General features: G+C 53.4%; 12 protein-coding genes across 12 annotated transcripts; 9 read left to right on the top strand and 3 right to left on the bottom strand.

The window, feature by feature from the left end:
* Positions 1-90: 90 nt before the first annotated feature.
* NUU61_009066 (CBS and PB1 domain protein) lies at positions 91-2,301 on the bottom strand (the record flags this gene model as incomplete). Its single annotated transcript, XM_056659591.1, has 4 exons — positions 91-915; positions 961-1,055; positions 1,110-1,983; positions 2,074-2,301. The coding sequence occupies 4 exons, from the start codon at positions 2,299-2,301 to the stop codon at positions 91-93; spliced, it is 2,022 nt and encodes a 673-aa protein (XP_056507884.1).
* Positions 2,302-2,798: 497 nt separating this feature from the next.
* Positions 2,799-3,566, top strand: NUU61_009065 (40S ribosomal protein eS26; the record flags this gene model as incomplete). The annotated part of the gene is made up of 4 exons (XM_056659590.1): positions 2,799-2,821; positions 3,040-3,167; positions 3,290-3,392; positions 3,461-3,566. The coding sequence occupies 4 exons, from the start codon at positions 2,799-2,801 to the stop codon at positions 3,564-3,566; spliced, it is 360 nt and encodes a 119-aa protein (XP_056507883.1).
* A 471-nt stretch (positions 3,567-4,037) lies between these two features.
* Positions 4,038-6,684, bottom strand: NUU61_009064 (F-box protein; the record flags this gene model as incomplete). Its single annotated transcript, XM_056659589.1, has 2 exons — positions 4,038-6,433; positions 6,495-6,684. The coding sequence occupies 2 exons, from the start codon at positions 6,682-6,684 to the stop codon at positions 4,038-4,040; spliced, it is 2,586 nt and encodes an 861-aa protein (XP_056507882.1).
* Positions 6,685-7,037: 353 nt separating this feature from the next.
* Positions 7,038-8,793, bottom strand: NUU61_009063 (lanthionine synthetase C family protein; the record flags this gene model as incomplete). The annotated part of the gene is made up of 4 exons (XM_056659588.1): positions 7,038-7,843; positions 7,905-7,918; positions 7,983-8,556; positions 8,610-8,793. The coding sequence occupies 4 exons, from the start codon at positions 8,791-8,793 to the stop codon at positions 7,038-7,040; spliced, it is 1,578 nt and encodes a 525-aa protein (XP_056507881.1).
* A 626-nt stretch (positions 8,794-9,419) lies between these two features.
* Positions 9,420-11,044, top strand: NUU61_009062 (putative histone acetyltransferase Spt10; the record flags this gene model as incomplete). The annotated part of the gene is made up of 2 exons (XM_056659587.1): positions 9,420-9,917; positions 9,989-11,044. The coding sequence occupies 2 exons, from the start codon at positions 9,420-9,422 to the stop codon at positions 11,042-11,044; spliced, it is 1,554 nt and encodes a 517-aa protein (XP_056507880.1).
* Positions 11,045-11,474: 430 nt separating this feature from the next.
* Positions 11,475-13,501, top strand: NUU61_009061 (chaperonin-containing T-complex subunit CCT7; the record flags this gene model as incomplete). The annotated part of the gene is made up of 6 exons (XM_056659586.1): positions 11,475-11,520; positions 11,599-11,765; positions 11,841-12,177; positions 12,244-12,616; positions 12,674-13,335; positions 13,395-13,501. The coding sequence occupies 6 exons, from the start codon at positions 11,475-11,477 to the stop codon at positions 13,499-13,501; spliced, it is 1,692 nt and encodes a 563-aa protein (XP_056507879.1).
* Positions 13,502-14,640: 1,139 nt separating this feature from the next.
* Positions 14,641-16,235, top strand: NUU61_009060 (caspase family protein; the record flags this gene model as incomplete). The annotated part of the gene is made up of 6 exons (XM_056659585.1): positions 14,641-14,717; positions 14,774-14,927; positions 14,990-15,059; positions 15,128-15,490; positions 15,547-16,155; positions 16,210-16,235. The coding sequence occupies 6 exons, from the start codon at positions 14,641-14,643 to the stop codon at positions 16,233-16,235; spliced, it is 1,299 nt and encodes a 432-aa protein (XP_056507878.1).
* Positions 16,236-16,747: 512 nt separating this feature from the next.
* Positions 16,748-18,702, top strand: NUU61_009059 (MFS transporter; the record flags this gene model as incomplete). Its single annotated transcript, XM_056659584.1, has 2 exons — positions 16,748-17,408; positions 17,486-18,702. The coding sequence occupies 2 exons, from the start codon at positions 16,748-16,750 to the stop codon at positions 18,700-18,702; spliced, it is 1,878 nt and encodes a 625-aa protein (XP_056507877.1).
* A 176-nt stretch (positions 18,703-18,878) lies between these two features.
* On the top strand, positions 18,879-19,304 carry NUU61_009058 (putative toxin biosynthesis protein; the record flags this gene model as incomplete). Its single annotated transcript, XM_056659583.1, has 1 exon — positions 18,879-19,304. One exon carries the CDS (start codon positions 18,879-18,881, stop codon positions 19,302-19,304), a length of 426 nt encoding a protein of 141 aa, XP_056507876.1.
* A 653-nt stretch (positions 19,305-19,957) lies between these two features.
* NUU61_009057 (NADH:flavin oxidoreductase/NADH oxidase) lies at positions 19,958-21,280 on the top strand (the record flags this gene model as incomplete). The annotated part of the gene is made up of 1 exon (XM_056659582.1): positions 19,958-21,280. The coding sequence occupies one exon, from the start codon at positions 19,958-19,960 to the stop codon at positions 21,278-21,280; it is 1,323 nt and encodes a 440-aa protein (XP_056507875.1).
* Positions 21,281-21,574: 294 nt separating this feature from the next.
* NUU61_009056 (uncharacterized protein) lies at positions 21,575-22,842 on the top strand (the record flags this gene model as incomplete). Its single annotated transcript, XM_056659581.1, has 2 exons — positions 21,575-21,813; positions 21,912-22,842. The coding sequence occupies 2 exons, from the start codon at positions 21,575-21,577 to the stop codon at positions 22,840-22,842; spliced, it is 1,170 nt and encodes a 389-aa protein (XP_056507874.1).
* A 381-nt stretch (positions 22,843-23,223) lies between these two features.
* On the top strand, positions 23,224-25,057 carry NUU61_009055 (uncharacterized protein; the record flags this gene model as incomplete). Its single annotated transcript, XM_056659580.1, has 5 exons — positions 23,224-23,595; positions 23,651-24,123; positions 24,179-24,296; positions 24,344-24,522; positions 24,574-25,057. 5 exons carry the CDS (start codon positions 23,224-23,226, stop codon positions 25,055-25,057), a joined length of 1,626 nt encoding a protein of 541 aa, XP_056507873.1.
* Positions 25,058-25,224: the final 167 nt, after the last annotated feature.

Genomic DNA, 25,224 nt, shown 5'->3' with positions numbered 1-25,224 from the left:
CTTGTGTTTATAACACGCTTTCAACAGTATGGGGAGGTCAATCCATTTAAGAAGAAAAAAGGATCAAAGAAAAAGATGTGACAGGCAGATTTACCGACCACTGGGACGGCTGAGAATGAACACGCCTGCAATGACGGCGGCCAATGTCACAATAGCACCGGGGAGAAGGAGGTCGTTAGGAACACCCGAGATCAACTGCTCCTCCGGAGAGTGCGACGGGAAAGCATTCTGGGGGTGGGGCTTGTTCAAGAGAGCTTCCTCCTCAGGATGGTCATCGGCACTGTGTTCTGTGGGAGGGGTCACAGGCTTTGCTGGCTGGGGTTCGACAGTGGCAGGAATGGGAGGCTGGGCAGGGTCGTGAACAAAGAGATCGACCTTGTCTCGGCGGGTGCGGCGGGCCAGATTGATGGCATCTGTCAAGTCCTGATCGGTGGTGATGGAGACGGTGTCTCCTTCGTTGTCCATGTAGCTGAGAGCGTAGCCAGTGTTACTGAGGCGGCCTTCCTCGACAACAGACTCGCCGCCCACCGCCTCAAGCTCGTTCCCGAGCTTGGCCGTGACCTGTGAGACGAGATCGGTAACACCTGCAGAGGCAAGTACATTCACGCGATGCACTCGGCCACTCGGAGCCTTGAACTTGAAGGGGAAGGGCGCTTGCTCGTTGTGGTGCTCCTCATGGTGCTGAGAAACGACCTCAGAATGCCCATCGCCGTGGTGTGATGCAGATTCGTTCGGAAGAACACTATTATCGTAGCCTGAGCGGGTGAGGTCGGGGCTCATGACTGCTGAGCGGTGGGGGGTATGCGGCTGCTGGCTGCCAGAAACCATCGAGTCTGACTCATGGTCCATCGACAACCAAAACTTGTTCCATGCGGGGCCCTCGTCATCGTGGGTTTGCATGGTGTTGATCTGAGACTAATGAGCGATTGTTTCGTTAATGGTGCTCTGAAGCACACTCACCTGTTCGAGGGTGGCATAGGTGAGTTTCAGCACATCTACCATGCCGACGATTTCACCAGACTCGTTCATGACGGGCAGGTTGAGGTAATGACCATCTGGGAAAGAATCAGTCAACTTACAACAAAATACAGGTTTGTAAAGCCACTCACCGTGCATCTTGCGAAGCGCAGCTTGAATGCTCATGTCTGATGGAGCAAAGTCGGGGTGGGGAGTCATGACACGGACAACGCTGCAAGTAGCAGGGTCGAGGCCAGGAGCGATGACACGAAGGACAATATCCTTGCTGGTAAAGATACCCGTGATGGAGCCCTGATCTTGCACAAGCAGGGCAGTGGTGTGGTGCTCCTTCATGATCGCAGCAGCGTCCTTGACAGAAGTTCGGACGGAAACAGTCACCGGTGGCATTCCATCCAGAACGGTCTCGAGGGTCGGTCCCGACATCTTTTGTCGCAGGGCCTCCACGTACTGAATAACCTGTTGGGGTTGGCTTGAGCCAAGCTCCGTCTGGACACCCTCGAGAGCATCATACAGCTTGCGAGACGAGCTGTAGGCGCGCTCTAACTTCTCCATCGCATCATAGAAGCACTTGGTGATATCGAGCACACCAGAGATATCCTGGTTTTCGTCCATGACCGGCAGATGCCGGAATCCTTTCCGAACCATCAGATCGAGGGCGTCCGTAGCACTTGTGTCCGTTCTCGCGCACAGTGGGTTCTTGGTCATGATCTCGGCGACAGAGACCTCTCGCGCCTTCAGGCCCATTCCGATCACACGGAACGCCAGATCCTTTGCCGTAAAGATACCAGCAATCCGGTCATTGTCATCGGTAACCAGCACGCAGTCCTCTCTTTTGGCGGCCATCAACTGGGAGGCTTCGGCGATGCTGAGGGCGGGCTTGATCTGAAGAGCCTGGCTAGGCTTGAGGGCGAGCACTGTGCCCGGAGGGGCTTTTCGGGAGTTCCGTGCTTTTGTCGGGTGATGCCTCTTTTTGTTGAGGTCGGCCTCCAGTTTGCGGCGGATAGCCTACAAAGCCGCTCAGTTAGCCGAAACCACGGAGACCAAGTTGAAAGAAAAGAATGAAAGGAACAATACTGTGGATCACGATTCACATACCTCATCACGCTTCGACTGGTTTTGTCTTTGTCGACTACTTGCGGCGCTCATGGTGCCACCTCCGACGTCGCTGGACGGGGTGTGGGCAGCAGAAGAGTGAGCGGCGGCGGATTCTGGTCGGGGTCGGGGGATGTGGGAGCTACTCGAGGAAGCGTTGTCAAAATCGGGCAGCCTTCCTCTCCCGATGGTTTTATTGGGCGTTCCCCTAAAAGTACCAGTGGCCGACATAATACTGCCCGAAGGGGAAGGTCACAACAAAAATGGAGAGGAAGGGGGAGGCAGAGCAAAGCAAACAAGACAAGGATGAGCCCAAGGTGAGACTGGTATGGAAGAAAAAAGCAAGGGAGGTTTCCAGCCAAAAGAAAAAGAAAGGGCCAGTCAATAGACGATCGGGACAGGGGTGTTTTCTCTCCCGTAAACAACGCTGGCACGGTACGATCCGGGCGCTAACCCCCTTTGGGTCAATCCTGCTCGTGACCCTCCACGTGATACCAGAAAAATTATGTCATTGTGGGAGCCTCAAGGCCCAGGTGTCAAGGCATCAAATTTCTCGTGACCCAGTCTCGCTTAAGGGTTAGGGTTACCCACAACACAACCATCCCGAAAGAGTCTCTGTGTGAGCGAGCTTCGACAACCCACCCCCGACAAGTCAACCGTACGCCCCCCTCCTTTTTTCTCCTTTTCCACGCAGATCGACCTGACCATCCACAGAGCAATCCGTCAAAATGGTCAAGAAGCGGGCGAACAAGTAAGACCAGACCTTCTTTTCCCAAAGTCCGCGAAACAGTTGTCCCATTCGATATGATCTCCGCAATGACGCCGACGGAGCGACCACACACCAGCACATTACATTTTGAAATTGCCGAAAGATGGACAACGACCTGCGTGCATTGCCGGACGATTCGAATGGGAACTGAAATCGTGACGACAACCTTGAAAATGCGGTCACTAATCTTTTTTCTTTAGCGGTCGCAACAAGAATGGCCGCGGCCACGTCAAGCCGGTGCGCTGCTCCAACTGCGCCCGCTGCACCCCCAAGGACAAGGCAATCAAGAGATTCACCATCCGCAACATGGTCGAGTCCGCTGCCATCCGTACGTGCCATCCCTCCACACCCAGCATAATAGATTCGGGTGGAATTGATGAATCGATGGAAGCCCGGCAAAAAATGGGTATTCAAAAGCAGCAAACTAATCGATACTTTTTCAATCTACAGGTGATATCTCGGATGCCTCCGTCTTCGCCGAATACGCCGTCCCCAAGATGTACCTGAAGCTCCAGTACTGCGTCTCGTGCGCCATCCACGGCAAGATCGTCCGGTACGTTAAAAGCCCGCCCGAACTTGTTAATTAAATTGAATCACTCGTATACTGACTTTCATCTACAGCGTCCGTTCCCGCGAAGGTCGCCGCAACCGTGCCCCCCCTCCCCGCATCCGCTACAACAAGGATGGCAAGAAGCTGAACCCCCCTCAGGCCGCCAAGGCTATGTAAGGAGAGGGTATGTCGTCCAACGAGCAAAATAAAATGGAACTAGTCTTGAAATGAATCTTTTTATTTTGTTTGCCTCTTTTCCTGAATCGGTGTTGTCGAACGGATCGCAGTGTTTTGGTACTTTGCTTGCGTCTGTGGAAACGGGTTCGCAATGCTCCACTGGGGATGGAATATTAGCCAACGAATGGCTTCCCGATGGAGGGCGAGTTGGGAGAAGGGGGAAAGGGAATCGGAGGATATGCAAAAGACCTCTGGTGCTTTCTTTCTTTCCTGGCTTGTGTTCCATTCGAGTTATGTTTTGCCCGTCGATGCTACGAGTCAGAACGATGGCTCAAGCGTTCACGATATAGAGGGCATGAAACGTCCGGATCGAGGACTACAAAATGGAACAAAAACTTCGCACAAAAACCAAATCAGAGTTGCATGCAATAGATATAGGGGTAGTCTCAAAGAATAGCCCAAGCGATCCGATCATGGGTATAGATATCCCTTCTCAAAATAATTGCCATACATGTCGACGGTACCGCTTCGCACTTTCGGCGTCGGATTCCGCACAATCTTCACCTCGCCCTTCCAATGCCCCTCGACAAAATGTGCCAGGAAGATCTGCGGCATTGACGGAGCGAGGCTCGAGACTCCCGTGCCATTCGTGCTCCGCCGCCCTCTCTCCCGCCGCACCACCCGCTCATACTCCGCCTTCTTAGCGCGGCGGAAAGCAGCCAGTTCGGCAACGAGATCAACATCCGGCACTTGGGCCGACGGTTGACTTTCTCCAACAGTCTGCGGCGGGCTAGGCGTGCCCGAAGCGGCAGAGGTGACGCTCTGGCGGGAGCGATGGCAGCCCTGGAGAGGAGTGTCGGCGCCGGAGTGATTGGAGTCATCGTCCGAGGGCATGAGCGAGACCTTTTCGTTCAGCACGGCCATGGGGAAGTATTTGCTGGTGTCATTCTCGGGGACACCGCACTCGTCTTCGCCGAAGAAGCTGAAGTCGTGCGTGGCGGCGGCCCACAGGTTCTCTGAGTCCGGGTCGCCCGTGCTCGAGTTCTCGTTGGCCGCTTTCCATGGTGTCAAGCGCGATGATTGATCTACGGGCGTGATTTCAATAACTAATCGCCGCAGCCCAAAGAGAGATCGAGATCGCTGCTGCTCGGCGCGTATCCGTGCTTGCCCGGGTGGAAGGGAGTAGTCTGATCCGGCTTGGAGGGTTGCTAGCAGGGCTTCGTTGGAGCAAGCAGTGATGAATCGGAGAAGGGTAGACAGGACTAGGGAGTTGGGTGCGACATGGGAAGGGACGTCGGTCAAAATGAGGGTCTCTAGATGTGGAACATGCGATGGATGCAAGTAGGGGAAGCGGCTTTCTTTTCCGCCCAAGAGAGGAATGGACTGGCTTCGAGGCCGTTTTGCGAGGAGTTCCTGGATTCTTTGTGCGCGAGGATCATCCGTTGATATTGGTGAGCCGCATATCGGAATCGGCTCCAGGGAGGAATTAGCATGGGAGGTATCGCATGGCAAAGCGTTCCCTTCCTCGGATTGCAATGCTTTTGAGACAGTTGCTCCTGTAGCATCTGGGGCTCTACCTCCACCACTATCACCACGTTGGGGGATAGGCTGGACAACCTCGGGAGCAAAAGCTGATCCACGTCTTACAGCAGGCAGCTGCTCGTCTTCGAGGGGCATCGTAAGACGCGGTACTTGCGTTCTCGTGTTTGTAGAGCCAGAATCCTGTGTTATTGACGTATCTGGCAGCTCATAGACAGGCTGGACCCGTCCAGGCAACTCGGGAATCTCCTGAGAGGCGTCCAATTCCGCTTCGCGAGTTACCTCGCTAGATTGGAGTTCTGGGAGAAAATCGGTCGTGGATGCAGCGTCCTTATTCGGTGGTTCAGCAGTGAGAACTGCGTGATGCACTCGAAAATATGTCAGATGGTCACCAGCAATCTTGCCTAATATCGGGACCAGCTTTTCAGCGCCGGGGTATCTTTCAGTCTTCAATGCTGGTGCTTTGTGTAGAGCATCGGCAGTATTGACTGTTCCCACATCAAGCACATGTAACCGAGACGAAGCCAAGAGGCTCGCCACACCTTCGACCGAGATGGGGTTATCTGCAATATAGAGATGAGTGATACCCATTGGTGGCAAATCTTCCACCCAGGTGTGGGTTGTGGCTGGCTGGGCCAGTTGTTTCATCAAGTGATCATCTAGGTCGGGCCGTTTAAAGAAGTCCGAGTCAGGATCTCGGATGGCCGACTGCCTGAGCCCGTCTGGGGAACTCCCACGATTTCGTACGGGTTGCGGTAATCCCGCGTTGCCCGGCGACATAAACGACGCCTGCAGCAGAGAGCGGACTGCCATGTCAGTGAGCAGATTCTTCCGCAGGTCCAGACAGCGGACCCGAACTCCGATGGCATTAGCCAGGAACTCGGCATCGCTGTCTTTCAATCCGAGACCGCAGAGCTTGAGCACCTGCAGATGCTCCAGCTCCGAGAAAGTGGACAGCACTCCCCGGTCTCGCGCTGACGTGGTATACGAGAGATCCAAATATGCCAGCAGCGGAAACCGGAGCAGGGTCTCTGCCAGGCTCGAAGACGTGGTATTAGGCTCGCGGTCCGCCAACAGTAAACGGACGCTATACTGGGCCGACCTCGGTTGGCTCTTCAGCGCCTTCATGGCATTGTGATCGAAGAAAGGCAGCTTGGAGACCATCAAAGACTGCAGACATGGCAGATATTCCAGGATGTCTCGCAACCACCCGGGTCGCGGGCCGCCATAGATCTCCGAGAGAGCGGGTGGCAGATGAAGCGTATGGGTCAAAGCCCGCACCTCGGGCCGGGCATACTTCAGGGTTCTTCGGAACCGCGTGAGGGCCACTGGTTATGTTTTGGTCAGCCTTTAGATGGTTCTGCCTGGAAACACTGCTAGCATGTCTACCGTAGACCGCATCATTTTCTGTTCCAAAATGCGATGCCGGATCACCCCATAGAAACGGCATGAACAGATCGTGCCATCGGTGGCAGACTAGGGACGCCGCGCAGAGGTCGCTGGAGGGTATGTAGTGGGCGATGATGGCCCATGCATCGCGGTCTGTTGCGGATTTGTACGACGGTGGAATCAAATCCATGGTCGCTGCAAGATGGGGTCCAAGAGTGCGATCAAGGCGAGCATCCTTCGATCTAAGCTTGAATCCTGGCATGCCAAGGCCCGTCCATCGCCCCGTGAGTTGCCCGACTCAGCCACGACGAGTTGACTGGCGAAGGCTGTGGACTTGGTCTGTGCTACAGGACTACTCCCTGTATGTATAATGGTTCCTCGTATTTTATGATGTCAGGTGTAGATCGTGCGGTTTGTCTCAATAAATGCAGCATATTCTTTTGTATGAGTTTACTCGGGCCCGAGACGTAGACCCGTCTGTAGTGCCTTATGACATCATCGGGTAAGTGATGAATAAACATGAATAGTTCCACTCAATGCACTCTAGAAAACGCCTCTCGCTCCATTTCCTCCGATAACAGGGAAGCCTAGCTGGCTGCGCATGGCATCTTGGAAAACTGCATCAGTCTCCAAGGTGGAAACCGACAACAGTCCCTGTTCACTTAATTCATGTTGGCGCAGTCTCGCCTGGAGCGTCGCGCACGTATCAGCCCATGCACACACATTGCCGGCTAAACCCTCGAACATCGAATAAGGATCGTCGGGCATCCGATAGTCTCTCCCGCCGGAGGAAGGTGAGGTGTTGTATGGCCGAGTCTCACGCGCATGCAGCATGAAGGCCAGCGCCCTCGACAGGAAGAAATCCGGTGTGAGTTTCTGGCTGAGGTCTGTATCCGGTATCGCTGCCACCTGGTTGCGCTGTAGGTAGTTTTGCCGGGCACGATCGATGTCCTTTGAGTGGTACTCGAAACTGTCATGCAACAAGAGCCACGGCCATCCGTTGCCGGCAATGCCATGACACAGGCTGCCTCCCTTGGAAAGGAGGCCTTCTTCCCAGATTCGCCCAGTAGCCAAGTAGATCGCCTGATCCCACTCGGGACACCAGTATTCTTGGGTCAATGGTCCATTCTTCAAGGCAGCTGCCAAGAGGATCAATAAACCTGGGCTACCATGGCAAAGCTGAACAAACTCCGAAGCTTGCCCGTAACTAAACGGAGGCAGTGCCATTGGGAGATGGCCATTGTTCTCGATGGAGAGCTTGCAGAGTGCGGTGACAGTCTCTCCAATCACAGGTAGGTAAGGGGCGAGCTCTTCTTGTGTGCATGAGAGTAGAATGGACAAAATTCCGGCTAGTAATGCATGTACTGGTTAGTATGGTCAAGTCACATGGTCCCACAGCCGCGAACTCACTTATTCCATGAACACTGGTTATTGAATGGTAGTTAGTATCTCTTCTTCCTTGCACATAGAGTCATGGGTAATACTCACGCCCCAAAGAAATAATAGCCTTCCATCCATGCATACATCAGGGGATGCGCTTCTTGCTCTCCATGTTTCTCGGTATAATCCTTGGAGCCTTGTCGTCCAGCATCGATGATCATATCAAGCAGCTGAGGAATGGACTGCATAATAGGCAAGAGGGCCTTTTGGGTTTCCTCATTGAACCGATAGGCACGAATGTTCAAGAGCATCCAGAGCAGCCCCGGTCGACCAAAAAGCATATCGTCCCCTCCCATTCTTCGGCCATCATGGGCGACAAGGGGCCCGTTTGCCAATGCCAGCTTCATAGCCTCCTGCATGATATCAATATCTTCACTAGCGATACCGGGGCTGGTACCGTCTTTCCAGTTGGCTTTTGCCATGGTAGCCAGAAAGCGCAAAAGGACAGCAGTCAAAGGCGAGGAAGAGCCAATGGGAGACAGCCGAGATGGCAGCAAAGGCGCCTCTGGTAGGCTTGATGGAATCCGCTGAAGGGCAAATTGACGATAGTCTGGGGGACCTTCAACCTCTTCGATCAACACCGGGGATTGGTAGTCGAGGCGCAACAAAGCCAAGGCAATCCCTGCAATTAGTTAGGCATGAGTGTAAATCGGAGCTTATTTTTAGCTTATTTACCTGGGAAACCTTTGAACATGCCATTGAGTCCCCAGGTATCGGGCATAGGGGCGTTGGCGTGTATCGATTTAGCTCCATTGCGGATAGCAGTCCGTAGCTCATGCAGAGACTCCCCAAGAGTGGCAGGGTTGACTACCAGCGGGGTCAGGGGGTTTTCATAGTACTGAGGACGGGATTCCGCCATGATGCACTTCTAATGTTGCTTTCTGCGGATATGGCGTGCTAGAGCAAAGGCAAGGTGGGAGGTGCAATGACCCCCCTGTCTCTGGCGGGGGATCTGGCCTGGCTGCTACAACAGCCGAAGGCAGTGGGGACTTGGCTCAGCTCATCCAGCATCATGCGCGAATAATGCACAGTGACATAGTGGGAGACGAATTGGTGGTCTCATATGGGATCCACCACGGAAGGTGATGCAAGCCCTAAAAGAGAACCTGCAGAATGGTGGAGCGATCATCCACACCGATGGAGGTACACAAACAGGTGCCCAGACAGGCAGGATGGGGCCTGAGGCTGCAATGCATGTATTGGGACATCATGCCTAAGGCAGCAATTTTGAAACATTGACTAGATGAGTCAACCATGAGTCAGCGGGGCCCACGACTGCCAGTTGACCCGTTGCAGACTCGAGAATACACGCGGTCCTCGAATAGCACAGAATGTCAGTTAGTTACCTTGTCCAGGCACCATAGTAGTTGGAGAATGATATCTCAACAATGCCATTCATACTCCTCTGGGGCCATTTGATGAAACCAGTAACTGACATGCCATACAGTCTCCTGACCGGTCAATCCACCAGAGGGCTATCCCATTATGTCTGAGGTACATGGAGATACAGAGCCTGTACCAGCGGGCCCTGATCTGGAGTATCCCCTTGCACTTGCAACACGACAGGTGACACTCCGGGATCGGGTCACCATTGCGACGCTGGTACCCTTCGCCTCGGCAGACGATGTGCCCCGGCCTCTCTTGAAGTATCTCTCGGATCAATTCAACAAAGAAATTGAAAAGGGAGACACATATGCCATGACCGAGCCAATTCCACTGGCGCAATTTGGTCGCTACTGGTTCTCCAATTTTGGTGTGGTTATGCTCCTCGGCGACATCCAGAGTGCCGAGCAGACGCACGCCATGGACCGTGCCGGTGTCAACTGGACGAAGGTTTGCTTGGGTGGTTTTCACATCCGGCCCAACTACCCTGGCCGGAGTAGCCATGTCTGCAATGGCACCTTTATCGTCACGGATGCTGCCCGAAACAAGGGTGTAGGAAGACTGATGGGCGAAGCATATCTGGAATGGGCTCCGCGGCTAGTGAGTGATCTTGAAATGCATCCTACTAGGGTTAAAATCGTTATTTTATCAGTTTCTAACTTTCGCCCTAGGGCTACACTTACGCGGTCTTCAACCTGGTCTACGAGACCAACGTGGCATCATGCCGCTTATGGGATTCTTTGGGCTTTAAGCGAATCGGCAGAGTCCCAGGAGGGGGCCAGCTAAAATCAAATCCCGGGGAGTTTGTGGATGCGATCATCTATGGAAGAGGCCTCAGCTTGGACGGCGAAGATTCCGTCTCACAAGACCGCTTCGAAAAGATCCGATATTATTTGAAACATTCCAAGTACCCCCGAGGTGCTGACCGTGCTGAGAAGAGCCGGCTTCGCAGCGCGGCAACACATTATAAGCTATCCGGGGGCGATGATGGTGAACCCGAGAAGCTGATGCTGAAGGATAAAGAAGTGGTTTCCGATCCACAACAGCAGTATGACATTGCACTAGAGGTTCATCTCAAGCAACATGCCGGAATCAACAAAACCACTGCCGCCATTGCAGTCAAGTATCACTGGGTACGGATCAAAGAGACGGTCAATCGAGTAATTCGGGACTGTCCGCAATGCAAAGAAACCCTCAAGATACCGCCAATCCCTGGAACCAAATACGATGATCAGACGATCACCGAAGATACGTCGGATATAACGGAGAGCACAGCCGACCAGACATCCAAAGAACCGACCGATATTCCGCAGGCCATGGACGAGGCGCCCGACGAATCTCCGAGCCACAACCCCTTCATGAACCAACCTGTCTCCGCCCCCGTTCCTGGTACCGTACATCCCATGGCAAGCTTTACGCCGATGCCCCTCGATCCCCAAATCATGCAGCTGCACCAGCAGCTACGGCGCTACCAGCAACAAAATGCCATGGCTAATACGTATGCGCCCGGAACACACAATGTTGGCATGACCAATTTTGACGATGCAATACGCTACCACACTGCCAGCAATGCCTATCAAATGATGGTCGATGACGGCTCGGATCCCTTTCGACAGGAGGTGCTGGGACTGGTGAATCCACCCGCCCACGACCTGCACCATGATCCAGATTTGCTCGCCAAGTACGAGTATGGCAGCCCATCAGAGGAGAATTATGACTTGCCTTAAACTGAGTTATCTTTTATCTTCCCATATTTTGGCGTTGGGACCGGGGGTTTAGATCTGGAAACTGATTATATACTTGTGTACTGTGGAAAGGAGCAGACTCTTGCTGACGGCATATACTCTGCATATTATTTTTGCATTCTCACCCAATGTCATATTACTTAGACTATCCTGACCATTTCATTAGAATCTCAAGCTCAGTAGTAGTAATTAGTGTTATTTTCATGATACTTTTGGCTGTGACTTGTGTAGGGTTGGGGAGCCCTGACCGCCTTGCGCGATGGAGGGTTTTGGGGGAAACAGAAGCTCTGGGAAATTTTGGTCGAAGATCAGCGAACCCCTCCGATCCCCCCGTACCCTTGACATTCCCGATTCATTCAGGTCGCTTGTTTTTCTTTTCTTATCGAGTTTCGATCTCGCTCTCGATTCCATCATGGCCTTCGCCGGCCAAACACCCACGATTGTCGTGCTGAAGGAGGGTCCGTGTTCATTCCCCGGTCCCGCTAAGTGGGATGTATTGGACTCGTGCTGACCACTGCCCATCTCGCATTATATAGGCACGGATGCTTCTCAAGGAAAGGGTCAGATCATCTCCAACATCAACGCCTGTGTTGCAGTGCAGTCGACTGTCAAGAGCACTCTTGGCCCGTACGGTGGTGACCTGCTGCTGGTTGACGCCAATGGCAAGCAGACCATCACGAACGATGGAGCGACGGTGATGAAGGTGCGTCTTGCTATACTGATGGATGCTATGGCTTCGGATCGTCATTCTGACTTGTGTGTGCGTCTGTCCTGATAGCTTCTGGATATTGTGCACCCCGCCGCCCGCATCCTTACGGACATCGCCCGATCCCAAGATGCCGAAGTCGGTGATGGAACAACCTCCGTTGTGGTCTTGGCTGGTGAGATTCTCAAGGAGGTGCGGGAACTTGTCGAGCAGGGTGTCAGCTCGCAGACGATCATTAAGGGTCTGCGGCGAGCCAGCGCCATGGCGGTCAACAAGATTAAGGAGATCGCGGTGGACATGATCGACGCAGCGGGTAACGAGGAGAAGAAGACTGAGACGCTCCGACGGCTAGCCGCGACGGCCATGAACAGCAAGCTCATCAAGCGCAATTCGGACTTCTTCACAAAGAGTGAGGACCCACCACACGTTCTATTCTCTTCGGGATCCCTCCCCAGCTGACAAAAGAATCTTTCAGTGGTCGTGGATGCAGTGCTTTCGCTGGACCAGGATGACCTTAACGAGAAGCTGATTGGTGTGAAGAAGGTAACTGGTGGTGGACTTCAGGAATCCCTCTTCGTCAACGGTGTCGCCTTCAAGAAGACCTTCTCCTACGCTGGATTCGAGCAACAGCCCAAGTACTTCAAGGACCCGAAGATTGTGTGTTTGAACGTCGAGCTGGAGTTGAAGAGCGAGAAGGACAACGCCGAAGTTCGGGTAGAGCAGGTCTCCGAATACCAGGCCATCGTCGATGCCGAGTGGCAGATCATTTACAACAAGCTCGAGGCTATCTACAAGACGGGGGCGAAGGTGGTTCTCAGCAAGTTGCCTATTGGTGACCTTGCCACTCAGTATGTGTTGATTTGTTTCTTTCCTGAAGCTATTGCACAGTGCTAACAGATGCGCAGGTACTTTGCGGACCGGGATATCTTCTGTGCTGGCCGCGTTGCATCCGACGACATGGACCGTGTGTGCCAGGCCACTGGTGCCGCGACACAGTCGACATGCAGTGACATCCATGACCGCCACCTGGGCACTTGTGGCTCGTTCGAGGAGCGTCAGATTGGTGGGGAGCGCTTCAACATCTTCTCCGAGTGCCCCGGCGCCAAGACCTGCACCCTCGTGCTGCGTGGTGGCGCGGAGCAGTTCATTGCCGAGGTGGAGCGAAGTCTGCACGACGCAATTATGATTGTCAAGCGTGCTCTGCGCAACACCACCATCGTCGCCGGTGGCGGTGCCTGCGAGATGGAGCTGTCCAGCCACATGCACGGATTCGCCGACCGCAACGTCCCGCACAAGCAGCAGGCCGTGGTCAAGGCGTTCGCCAAGGCCCTGGAGGTGATCCCCCGCCAGCTGTGCGACAACGCTGGCTTCGACTCCACGGACATCCTCAACCGGTTGCGTGTGGAGCACCGCAAGGGCAATGTCTGGGCTGGTGTGGACTTTGACAATGAGGGCGTTCGGGACAACATGGCCGCCTTTGTGTGGGAGCCCAGTCTGGTCAAGGTCAACGCCATCCAGGCGGCGGTGGAAGCGGCTTGCCTGATCCTGAGTGTGGACGAGACGATAAGTAAGTGACCTGCCTCCTATTTTTCAAACCTGTGCAGCTTCTGACTGACGTGCCTGCAGAGAACGAGGAGTCTGCCCAGCCTGGGGCCCCGCAACGCGGTCTGCCTCCGGGTGCTGCGCAACGGGCTCTCCGGGGCCGCGGCCGCGGGATGCCCCGACGGGGATAAACGAGTCAATACCATGAGAGAATGATGGTTGATGGCACCTTCCCACCGGAGCCAAAAGAAAGAAAAAAAAAAAAGAAAATTGTCTGTGACTCAAAAAGCGGATCTGCGAGATGACCCTGAATCTGCACGGGGAGAGAATAGAAGACCTGTAGACTACAATCTCCCCCTATCCTCCCCAGTACATACGTCTAGGTAGCCGGCTTGAAAGTATTGCTTCTTCCTGGATCTCGATCGATCGTATGCGAACGAGATTCAAGGCTTCCTTTTTCTACGTGTAATTTCTTCGTGGCGAGCGAGCGCTGGAATGCGGGAGTTTATAGTTTTACCTAAAACGCTGGTCTATCCAACACCACCCTATTGTTCATTCCTCAGTTAGAAATATGCGATTAAACCGATAGTCCATTTTAGATTAGCAGACCGACATGGAATACTCAAAGGTTTCAAGATCGAATACTTGTAACCCATTGTACATGCACCGGCAGCACTTTGTGATCTGTCTTTCGGTGCAGCACGGCTCTCGAGCCCTATCCACGGGGATTGGTAAGAAATGGTACACTGCAAATCATCTCAGCTCATCAACACCCAATGCCCTGCACTCTTGGCGAGATTGGACTTGCAGGGGTGTTTTTCGGAGCTGCCGAGGGACGCATGTCAGATATAAGGTCAGACCGGCGTTGCTTTTTTTTTTTTTGTTTTTCTTTTTGTTTCTATATTTCTGTTGTTTTGATATAATTTGTATTTCGTCAATTCTACCCATTCAACCTTATAGGGAGAAAGTATACCTCGGAGATCTCCAGGTAAGTGGCAAGGCCCGATCTGTCCCTGATCTTCTCGGCTTTACTCGGGGCTCCCCCTAATCTTATTTGGAGCTTTCGTCCTCTTGCTTTCGTTTCTTCGCTTCCACGTTGCTTCCATCTTTCTTTCCTTTGATATCTGCGGGAAATTTCTGTCTTGATCCTTCGAAGAAACACTGTCTTCGTGTCTGGCAAGGCTTGGCACTTTCCGGTCTTCCGATCTGTTGTGTCGCTTCTCCACATTCAAAGCAACCCACTCTTTCTCTTTCTCTTCCTCCTTTCACAATTTCCTCGGAGCATCTTCTTCTCCCTCTACGCGTGTGAACCCTGCCCGAGAGCCCAGTGATGTCTTATTATCCGCCGTACTCGGGCGCTCCGGGGTATCCCTCGCAGCAGTCTTACCTCCCGCAGCAGCAGTACCCGTACGCCGTGTTTTCTCTTCTTTCTGAATCATGGACTAACTGATCTGATGTCGCAGACCGATGCATCACCACCAGCAGCCTTCCTACGGCGGATACCCGGGCCAGTCGTATCACCAGCAGCACCCTCCGTCCAACCCGTACGGATACAGCCACTCGCCGCAGCCGCCTCAACAGCCCTACGGATCCCACCCCCCACCTCACGGATATAATGTATGTGACTAGGCTTTCGAAATGAACCTCAAGATTCTGACGTGTGTCGCTTTGATTCGCAGGCTCCGCCGCCCTCCGGATACCCTCAACAGCCGCCCAGCGGGCCACCCATGTATCAGGGCCGGCCACCAGGTTTGTCGCCCCATTCTATGGAATTTTCGACGTCGTGTTTGTCAACATCGACTAACATGCCTCTATAGCGAATCCCTATCAAGGCGGCCCTGGCCCCCAGGCCCCGCCCAGTAACCCAGTCTCTTTCGGTCACGGTGCCCCGCAAGGCTATAACTTCCAGTACTCGCGTTGCACAGGCAAGAGAAAGGCGTTGCTGATTGGAGTCAACTATTTCGGCCAAAAGGGTCAGTTGCGTGGATGTATCAACGACGTCAAGAATATGTCGACATACTTGAACCAGAACTTTGGTTACGCTCGCGAGGACATGGTCCTCTTGACCGATGACCAGCAAAACCCCATGAGCCAGCCGACCAAGGCGAACATTCTCCGGGCTATGCATTGGCTGGTCAAGGATGCTCAACCCAACGACTCGCTATTCTTCCACTACTCCGGTGAGTCCCCTTGTGGAAATTGTATATCGCGGCGATGAGCTAACAATCCGTCTCAGGCCACGGCGGTCAGACACCTGATCTGGACGGCGACGAAGACGACGGATATGACGAAGTCATCTACCCAGTAGATTTCCGGGCCGCGGGTCACATTGTGGACGACGAGATGCACCGGATCATGGTCCAGTCACTCCGACCTGGTGTCCGACTCACAGCGATCTTCGACTCCTGCCACTCTGGATCCGCGCTGGATCTTCCCTACATCTATTCCACCTCTGGTGTGCTCAAGGAGCCCAACTTGGCCAAGGAGGCGGGCCAGGGTCTGCTTGGCGTGGTGTCCGCATACGCGCGTGGCGATATGGGTGGCATGATGTCCACCGCCATGGGATTCTTCAAGAAGGCCACGAAGGGTGACGAGGTGTACGAGCGCAACAAGCAGACGAAGACCAGTCCCGCGGATGTTGTCATGTGGTCTGGAAGCAAGGACGACCAAACCAGTCAAGATGCTCAGATTGCTGGCCAAGCCACCGGTGCCATGTCCTGGGCTTTCATCGCCGCACTGCGGAAGAACCCTCAGCAGAGTTATGTCCAGCTGCTGAACAGCATTCGTGACGAACTGTCCACCAAATATACCCAAAAACCGCAGTTGAGCTGCAGCCACCCCCTCGGTAAGTTCTGTTCGCATCCATCTCTCGGTTTCAAATTCTGACAGGCGTCTGCAGACACGAACCTTCTCTATGTGATGTAAATCGTGGTTGAAAACAGCAAAAAGGGCGATGAGGTTTTTCTAGGTGCCGGAACGAGCTTGCTTTTTTCAGTAACGTATTGCTCTGTATGTAATGTCATCCCTTGGTGTTTCTCAGTGTGTCGCTGGCCCCGGGGGTTTATGGTGCAGCTGTGATTTATTCTTGATGATTCTGTGATTTGTTGCTTTTTGGAATATCGATAGTTCTTGGGTTGTGGAATCGCAATGGTTTTATGGTGACGAAAGGTGTTGGTGGTTCTGACATCACAGTAGACAATCGCGCATCTCCATTGATCGCTGTACCTTGTTTCTACGAAAGAGTCTCGTGTCGAGTTGATACAATTTCCCCATGCTTTTCCTCTCTCTCATACCGGCCATGAAGGAATCCAGAATCCATTGGCGGGAGAGCCGACCGAGTGATGGCGAGAGATAACCTCGAGGCAATCGTCATGTCCGATTTGCCTCCACCAGCGGTGGGTTGAATATCGCTCCTGCAGCCGACATGCCCATTAGCAATGCATGCAGCGATGCAGTCCTTTTTGCAATATCGGCGGATCTGCAAACAACTCAAGCAACAACTGGTTGTCAAGCACGAGAGCCCCGACGAGGCCTGGACTGGCGAGCGGCGCTACTCTTACCAAGGCGGCAGGATACAATCGGAGCCGCGCGAGCCAGACGATGGTGAGCCGGCGACCCGCAGGCGCGAGCATGGCCACCGCACTCGTATCTCAGGCCCGACTCTCCAGCCGCGCCACACGACGGCCACGCACCTGGAGCCTGACGGAGACGTCGAACGGGCGGACTACGACACGCAAATCCAGGGCGATCCTCAGACCATCAATTCGGCGGAGACGCTGGGAGACACGCCTGAGATGATCGTGACGGGCCTGGAAAGGTGCAGGCCGGAAGCCGATGACCCTAACGATGTGCCTGATGGGACCGCCAATGGTGGCGGTAGGAAAGCCCAGCAGGATAAAGTCGTCGTGGTCACCTTCGAGGGCGACTGTGATCCCATGGATCCGCATAATTGGCCCATTTTGTGCCGGTTTGGGTGCACTGTGCTGGTGGCATTTACTGCGTCTGTCATTCTATGGGCGTCGACGATCTACTCTGCTGCGCTCTCCTCCGCAAGGTGGTATTATGGCACTAGCTTCGAGCTCCAGATAGTCCCGACTGGTATGTACAGCAGGGGGGGGGTTCATGTTCACGCGACCTTGCTGGCAACTGACGAGGTCTCTTTTCTTTGACACCAGCTCTATATCTCATCGGCGTCGGCATTGGCGGCGTAGTAACAGCACCTCTCTCCGAAGTCGTTGGGCGCAATCCCGTGTATATTCCCTCGCTGACCCTTTTCATCCTTTTCACGATGGGGTCTGCATTGTCACAAAATATAGCCCAGGGGATTGTGTGCCGTGCCTTTGCCGGGTTTTTTGGGTCAGCTCCCTTGGTATGCGCGGGCGGTTCTCTAGTCGACTTGTGGTCGCGCATCGAGCGAATATACGCATTTCCGATCTACGCCATTCTCACCTTCATGGGGCCTATTGTGTCCCCGACGCCAGGCTCCTTCGTCACGATGGCCAAGGCCGTGAACTGGCGTTTCGTGGACTGGATGACGATGATCTTCGCGGGGGTTATACTAACACTTGTGGTGCTATGTCTACCAGAGACATATAGCCCGGTCATACTACACTGGAAAGCAAAACAACTCCGTCTTCTAACGGGCGACCCTCGATACCGCCCACCACTAGAGTTCAAACGGGTGTCGTTCATACTTCGGGTGGCACACGCACTCTATCGCCCGTTCTTACTCTTCGTAACCGAACCCATTATCATGATTTTCGCCGTGTACCTCTCCATCATCTTCATCATTCTCTACACCTTCGTCGCAGGCTACGTCCACATCTACAAAGAAATCTACCACTTCAACACCGGCCAGACAGGCCTCGCCTTCCTCGGTATCGCAGTCGGCATCTGGCTCGCCGCACCGCTCGTGCCCCTCGCCATGAAACTCCTGCGCAAAGATATCCTCCGCAGCCGTGCCGAGGGGAAAGACCGTCCAGGCCCCGAGATCGGGCTATATATGGCGATGTTCGGGGCCCCCGCCGTGCCGCTCGCCCTGTTCTGGATGGGCTGGACAGCGCGGGCCTCCATCTCGGTGTGGTTCCCGCTTGCGTCGTCCGTATTATTTGGCTTTGGGGTGATCTGTGTCTTTGTTTCGTCGTACCAGTATATCTCTGACGCGTTTGAGAACCATGCTGCCAGTGCGCTGGCTTCTATTCAGGTGTTTCGTTTTACTGCTGCCGGCGTTATGGTGGTCGTTTCGGAGAAGATGTATAGACATCTTGGTGTTGCTTGGACTTTGTCTGTATTTGGGGCTTTGGCTACGGTCCTTTTGCCAGTGCCCTATGTGTTGTATCGATGGGGGCCGGTTGTGCGCCGATGGAGTCGGTATGCCCGGAGCGAGGGTTGACTTCCTTCAGCTAGTGTATAGTGTATCTATAGATATATAGGCAAAATATCGGCACCATTAGCTCTCGAAGCTATTGTTTATCGAAACATCAATACGATGGAAATAATACTGAGGCCAAACACGTTCTCCAAATTGGAGATTCCCCGGTTTCCGTGCCAAGCTTGCCCTAAAAGGAAATGTATCCAGATGATATCGACGACTTCCCATTCTACCACCCAGAGCCTCGACAGATATTAGAGCGTCTGCCCGACTTCAAGCCTGGTGTCCTTCATGTGTTTGGCAGTGAATCGGCATTATCCAGTCCGTCTACACGGCTGCAAAGAACGGTGGATACTGGCACGGGTGTGGGTGGTAGTGCGGGTGCATCTAAAGAACGAGCCAAAGAACTTGTGCTTTCCTGTGGGCATCTTGTTCCCATGGAGCGTGTTCAAGAAACTGCACAGACAAGTGCAGATTTCATTGATTCTGAGTTGGCTATGTGGGAGATTCGCACGTCGCGTTTCTTGAATGCCTGGGCGGCGGTTCCTCACCATGAACGGGTTGCTATTGATGAACAGTGGAATGCTTGTATTGGTTCCTGGCCCCAAAAGGAGAGGCTATGATGTATCCACGGGTATTTGCAGGCTATCTGGCTTGTACATGCTTTAATAAATCCATGGGTATCAATTTTATATGGCGGTTGCTTTCACGTAGGCAATAAATTACTATATCATTAGCCATCAGTGAATGTGTCAAGCTCATGTTTAGGACCCAGGTGTTATAACTGCTTGGGGTTTTGATAAATTTCAATTATGAATGGACCAGATACATACACAAAGAAAAAAAAAAAGTACTCTACGCTTGTATTTTCTCTGACACTTTGCTAAATTCAAATCACGTCGTGGAGGCCGGGGTTTGCATATCACTTCTCCCGATATGTACGCCCTACGCCCTGCCTACTTGCAACGCTGGGTGAACTCAACGACTCAACCCAAGGTCCACATCTTATGCCCTCGGTAAAACGCGAGCGTGTCCTAGATCAGAATGGACGAATATTATATTTTACTATTTATTTTACCATCGGGATTTGTCCGTTCGTACTTGGATTTGTAATCAACGCAAATAGTGGACGAAGTAGCTAGACAGGTACGGGCTCCCCACAGTCAGGACTCTTACTCCTGGCCTGTTTTCTGTTTTCTCTTCTCTCTCCTATCTTTTTCTTTCCAAAAGTCAGACAATTATCATCTTACCCTTTTCTGATACCAAATTTCCTAGCATGACTGTCTCAAACGTCCCTCCTTCCGTGGTTCAACACGCCGGCATCCCCTACTTCACTCCTAGCAACAACGCCGGTGCTGCGCTAGATCACGAGAAGCCAGATACACCCACGATCTTCAAGCCATTGCAAATCAGAGATGTGACCCTCAAAAACCGAGTCATGGTTGCCCCAATGTGCATGTATTCCACGGAATCCAATCCATCGTCCCCGTCTATTGGAGCCTTGACAGACTACCATCTGGCCCACCTTGGTCACCTTGCCCTGAAGGGCGTGGGCTTGGTCATGATAGAGGCAACCGCTGTTCAGGAAAACGGACGTATCTCGCCAAATGACTCGGGTCTATGGCAAGATGGCATTCACTCAGAGCAGTTCAAAGGACTCCAGCGTATTGTGAACTTTGTTCATAGTCAGGGTGCCAAGATTGCCATCCAACTGGCCCATGCTGGACGGAAAGCCAGTACGATGGCGCCTTGGATAGCAAATCAAGCCGGCAAAAGAAGCCTGAGGGCCGACGAGAGTGCCGGTGGATGGCCCACGAACGTTGTTGGGCCATCCGGTGGTGAGGGTCAGATATGGGCCCCGGGAGATGGCTTCTGGCCTCCCCGTGAGTTGAGCACTACTGAGGTCGAGGACGTGGTCAAGGCGTTTGCGAAGAGCGCTGCACTGGCTGTCCAGGCTGGCGTGGATGTTATTGAGATTCACGGCGCACACGGATACCTAATCGGTGAATTCCTCAGTCCTGTTACGAATCAACGAACGGATAGATTTGGAGGCTCGTTTGAAAACCGGATCAGAATCGTTCGAGAAATTGCCTCCAGCGTCCGGTCTGTCATTCCAGCAGGGATGCCTCTATTCCTTCGAATCAGCGCAACGGAATGGCTTGAGCATCTGCATTCCGACTCGTGGGATCTTACATCCTCAGTGAAGCTTGCAAAGCTACTTCCCTCGCTCGGCATCGATTTCCTCGATGTCAGCTCTGGTGGTAATAGCAAGGACCAGAAAATCGACATGCACAACGACTACCAAGTCGGCCTTGCGGGCGAAATTCGCCGGGAAATCCGGGCTGATGGGCAAAAGACCTTGGTCGGAGCTGTGGGCCTAATTACAAAGCCCCACAGAGCCAGTGAAATTGTCCAGAATGCGGATAAGGATGAGGGGAGACTAGCGGACTCTATGCTCTCAGGACCGCAGCCTATGGCTGATGCTGTTCTGATGGCGCGACAGTTTCTACGTGAGCCTGACTGGGTGTTCAATGCGGCCACGGTTTTAGGTGCCAAGGTTACTCTGCCATTGCAGCTTGGCCGTGCCTTTACTATGTAGATATCTTTCGAAATACTCATAGCATAGAGCAATTAGAGATCGGGCGTTGACGTTGGGTTTTGTTGATATAGATGGTCACGTGGATCTCAACTAAAATCGCGATCAACAACCTTTCACCTTTCACTTTCTTCACTCAGAGACGATGCACCATGTTCTAATGCAGCCAATCGTCCGGGCTACGGTTCATCGCATGTACTGAATTGAATCAAAGGCAGTTGTCGAGTGGATGAAACGCGATCTGCTGGCGCAGTTATCTCCTCTTCCCTGCCCTTGTTTACTGGTCCTCGTCTCAACATGTCTATAACATTCTCCGACGAAATACCTCAAGGCTTTCCCTCGAGAGGCCCAAACTGGTTCCACGAAATTCCCTTTTTGATGCATGGGTGGGAAACCACCAATGAGCTGGGAGCCCCCTCGCTCAAGCACTCCGCCATGAAGGGCCTGCTGCAGGACCAGTCGGCGTTGCAGCCGGGTCTTTTCGAGCATGTCCCGTGGTATCTTGCTCAGTACCTGTGGGATGCGCTAGGTAGATGGTGGGTATCTCCCTCTCCATGAACTTTCACTTTTTTTTTTTTTTTTTTTTTCGAACAAGTTTACCTTACCATTAAGGTCAATCCCAAACCAACCACAGCAAGAAGCAGACACTCTATATGTGGAAGATCATGGCAACCATGTACCCCACACAATTTCGTCTCCTGAGTCCGTATTACTGCCTGTCGACGGGCCGTCCCATTGAGCCTCTGAAGCACTACGTCGACTTGATCAACAGCCCCGAAAACAGGTGGCGCGCTGTACTCACCATCGGAACGCAGTGCTGCGATGCCACAGACCTCACAGCTCTCGCTAACATTCGCAACTTGGTGGCTCTGGAGATCGGCAAGAATGATTGGAGGCACAGTCTAACCAATTCCGAGGGAGTTGCCCGTGAAGGCGCCTCTTTGACTGCTGGGACTGTCCGTGGCTGGCTCGAAATGGTCCACTCGGCGGGGACGCTGCAGCATCTGCGTGTTTTGCGCATCTACCACCAACGCAGTTTGAAGACAGCCGCACTTCGGGAGTTGCGTGCGCTTCCTGAGCTGCAGCTGGTTGTGGCTTATGACTGCCCGGAGATCGCAGCGGAGATCCAGCAGTGCCCAAATAAAATGCCTAAAAACAGCCCTGTTCATATATACGGGTGGCTGGCACACCGGCTGGATGCTGTGTGGAAGGAGCATGGCGAAGAAGAAGCAATATCCCCGCTTGGCCCACTGTTGGATGTCTATAACGCCAGCTTGTCGGCCCATCCTCCGCTTTTTGCTGCTCATGAACAGAAACCCATCCCGCCCAAGCTGGACACAAATTCCCCGCTGCTGCAATTCCAGTTGCCTTTCGTGGATCACAGTAACATACACAAAGTTGCTTACCGGGCGCGGTATACGGCCAAGTCGGTGGTGTTCTTCACCCCAATTCCTGGTAGTCAGAGAAAACGAGCGGCGCCAGAACAGGCTAGTTCGCGGTTTAAGCGGGCAATTATGAAGGACCGGGGAATAGATATATCGAGCGTTTTGGGCGAGTTTCTCTGACTGGGATGAGATTTATGGACCTTATCGCGTGTTTTGACAGCTGGTTTATGTGGGTATACCCGAGCGTTCTTATGTTGCAGCCTCCACTTCTCCCAATAGGCTATAATTATCTTGATGAAAATACTTAATTGCTCTGTATTTCACTCATGTGAATGTTTAAATCCCTGTATTCCACTAATGCTTGATATCGACCTCTTCCCTCTTCCCAGTTCCACGTTGCCATAGATCGGATGACTAATATGACATCAATGCCGGCATGCAAAAGGGAGGGCGCTGATTGGCGGACCCCGTGACCCCGCGCCTTCCATCACGTCGAAAGCAAAGCAACTAGCATCGTCCTGCGTTTAAGTCTGGCCACGTACTGACTCGGAGTTGTTCTCCATGGCGGATCGCCAGCACCCCCGCGAAGGCTCTGACACCTCCCTCAATGGGGGTATTGCGTCTCCTCACACCAGCACCGACCGATCTCCATCCACTCGGAACCTGCGGGTCTCGCACATGTCTACATCAAACCACCAGCACCGCCAGAGCTTGAGCGAGACCCTGCGCGGCCCCCCGGGGTCTCCACGCACGCGCAGACAGCCGTCCACCCAGTCGGCCATCCAGAGCCTGATCGACAACCCGCCGCCTCCGAAGAATGGCGACCCAGCGTTTGTTGGCCGCGATTGGCGCGAGATCTCTATTGGCGAGCTTGTCAGCCCGGACGATCTGCGGTTTGTCGAGGTTGACACCGGCATTGAGGAGGCGACCAATGTGAGTTGGACTCGAGCTGTTACTTGATTTGCGCTGACGTCAGTTTCTCTTCCAGACATTGATCGATTCCGGGGCGCCAGTGCTTTTGGTCCGGGAAACGCCTCAGCATACCTCTGCTGTCGGAACCTTCGACTACTCTGACCTCAACTCGTATCTTCTCCTGGCGGCGGGGCTGACATTCCCCGACGAGCAGCATCGCGCATCGTATGAGGAGCTGGCCAGGAAGGCTCGAGAAGGGGGAAAGATTCCGTTGAAAGATGTCAAACCCCTGGGCGTTGAAAGAGAACCACTGGTCACGTTGCCGGCGTCGACCAATGTGCTGACGGCTGTCGAGACTTTTGGTGGGGGAGTACACCGGGTTGTGGTGATCAAGGAGTCGAACGACCAGGAGGTTGTGGGCATCTTCAGTCAGTTCCGACTGGTGAAGTTCCTCTGGGAGAATGGGCGCAGTTTCCCTGTCATTGAAGAACTCTACCCGCAACCTCTGCGCGAACTTCAGATAGGGTCCCACGAAGTGATCTCCATCAAGTGAGTTGTCGGCCTTGAATCACTCAGGACTAGTCTAACCAGTGGTTGCCTATAGCGGGGATAAACCCCTCTGCGAAGCTCTGCAGGTGTTGAACAACGAGGGCGTGTCGTCCATCGTCGTTGTGGATAATCACTATAACGTGATCGGCAATATTTCTACAGCAGATGTCAAGGTTCGCAAACAGGCTATGCCAGGACATACACAGACTGACATTTCCAGCTTCTGACGCGATCCTCATCACTTCCGCTTCTTCAAAACACCTGCACGCATTTTATCTCCGTCATCCTATCCACCAGGGGCCTGGTCGAAGGCAAAGACTCGTTCCCGGTCTTCCATGTGAACCCGGGATCGACGCTGGCTCATACAGTCGCAAAGCTTGTGGCGACCCGATCACATCGGTAGGTTATGGCCATAGGCAGGCAACATGGGACAAGACTGACAGTTTCAAGGCTCTGGGTAACGGATCCGTTGTCTCCATCCTCATCAGGGCCACCAACCCCATCCCATTCCACCGCGCACATCCCGCTGGCCACCAGTATGAGCCAACCAGCTGCCGTGTCTAACAGTGCACTGTCTCCGCCCGCATCTCCTCTTCCTCCAACTATGAATCCAGCTGGGCAGCCTCCCAGCTATACTACTCCCCATTTACCGACTCCTCAGTCTTTGACTAACACGAATCCGGCCCCCCACGCCACACCTGGCGTGGCACCTTCTATCCCTGCATCTGCATTGCCAGGGGCCCGACTGTCTGGGCGACTGGTCGGTGTGGTCAGCTTGACCGACATCTTGAACCTGCACGCCCGGGCCAGCGGGCTGAGCCCTGCCGACCCCGCCGAGTCACGAAGCCGCCGACGCCGCAGCAGCTCTTCGGGCTTGAGCGTGCGACGCAGTGGTGAGATTGGCCGGGAACTCTTCAGTCGTGGCGGCATGTAGAGGTCTTAATGGGCATACTGATGAGCCGGGTGAACTGTTTTATTTCGAACAATGGTCACAATGAAGCACTGCCGAGTGCTCTGTATATGGACGGGCATATATCATGCCAAATGAGCAATTTGGTTATTACAAGCACAGGCTGATACTGCATTGTTTCGATTCTCTGT

This window comes from Penicillium alfredii (genome assembly GCF_028826965.1).
Source record: "Penicillium alfredii strain IBT 34128 chromosome Unknown utg000011l_segment0_segment0, whole genome shotgun sequence".
Taxonomy (NCBI): Eukaryota; Fungi; Ascomycota; class Eurotiomycetes; order Eurotiales; family Aspergillaceae; genus Penicillium; species Penicillium alfredii.
The sequence above is the reverse complement of the archived record's forward strand: the minus strand, read 5'-3'. Positions and strand labels throughout refer to the sequence as shown.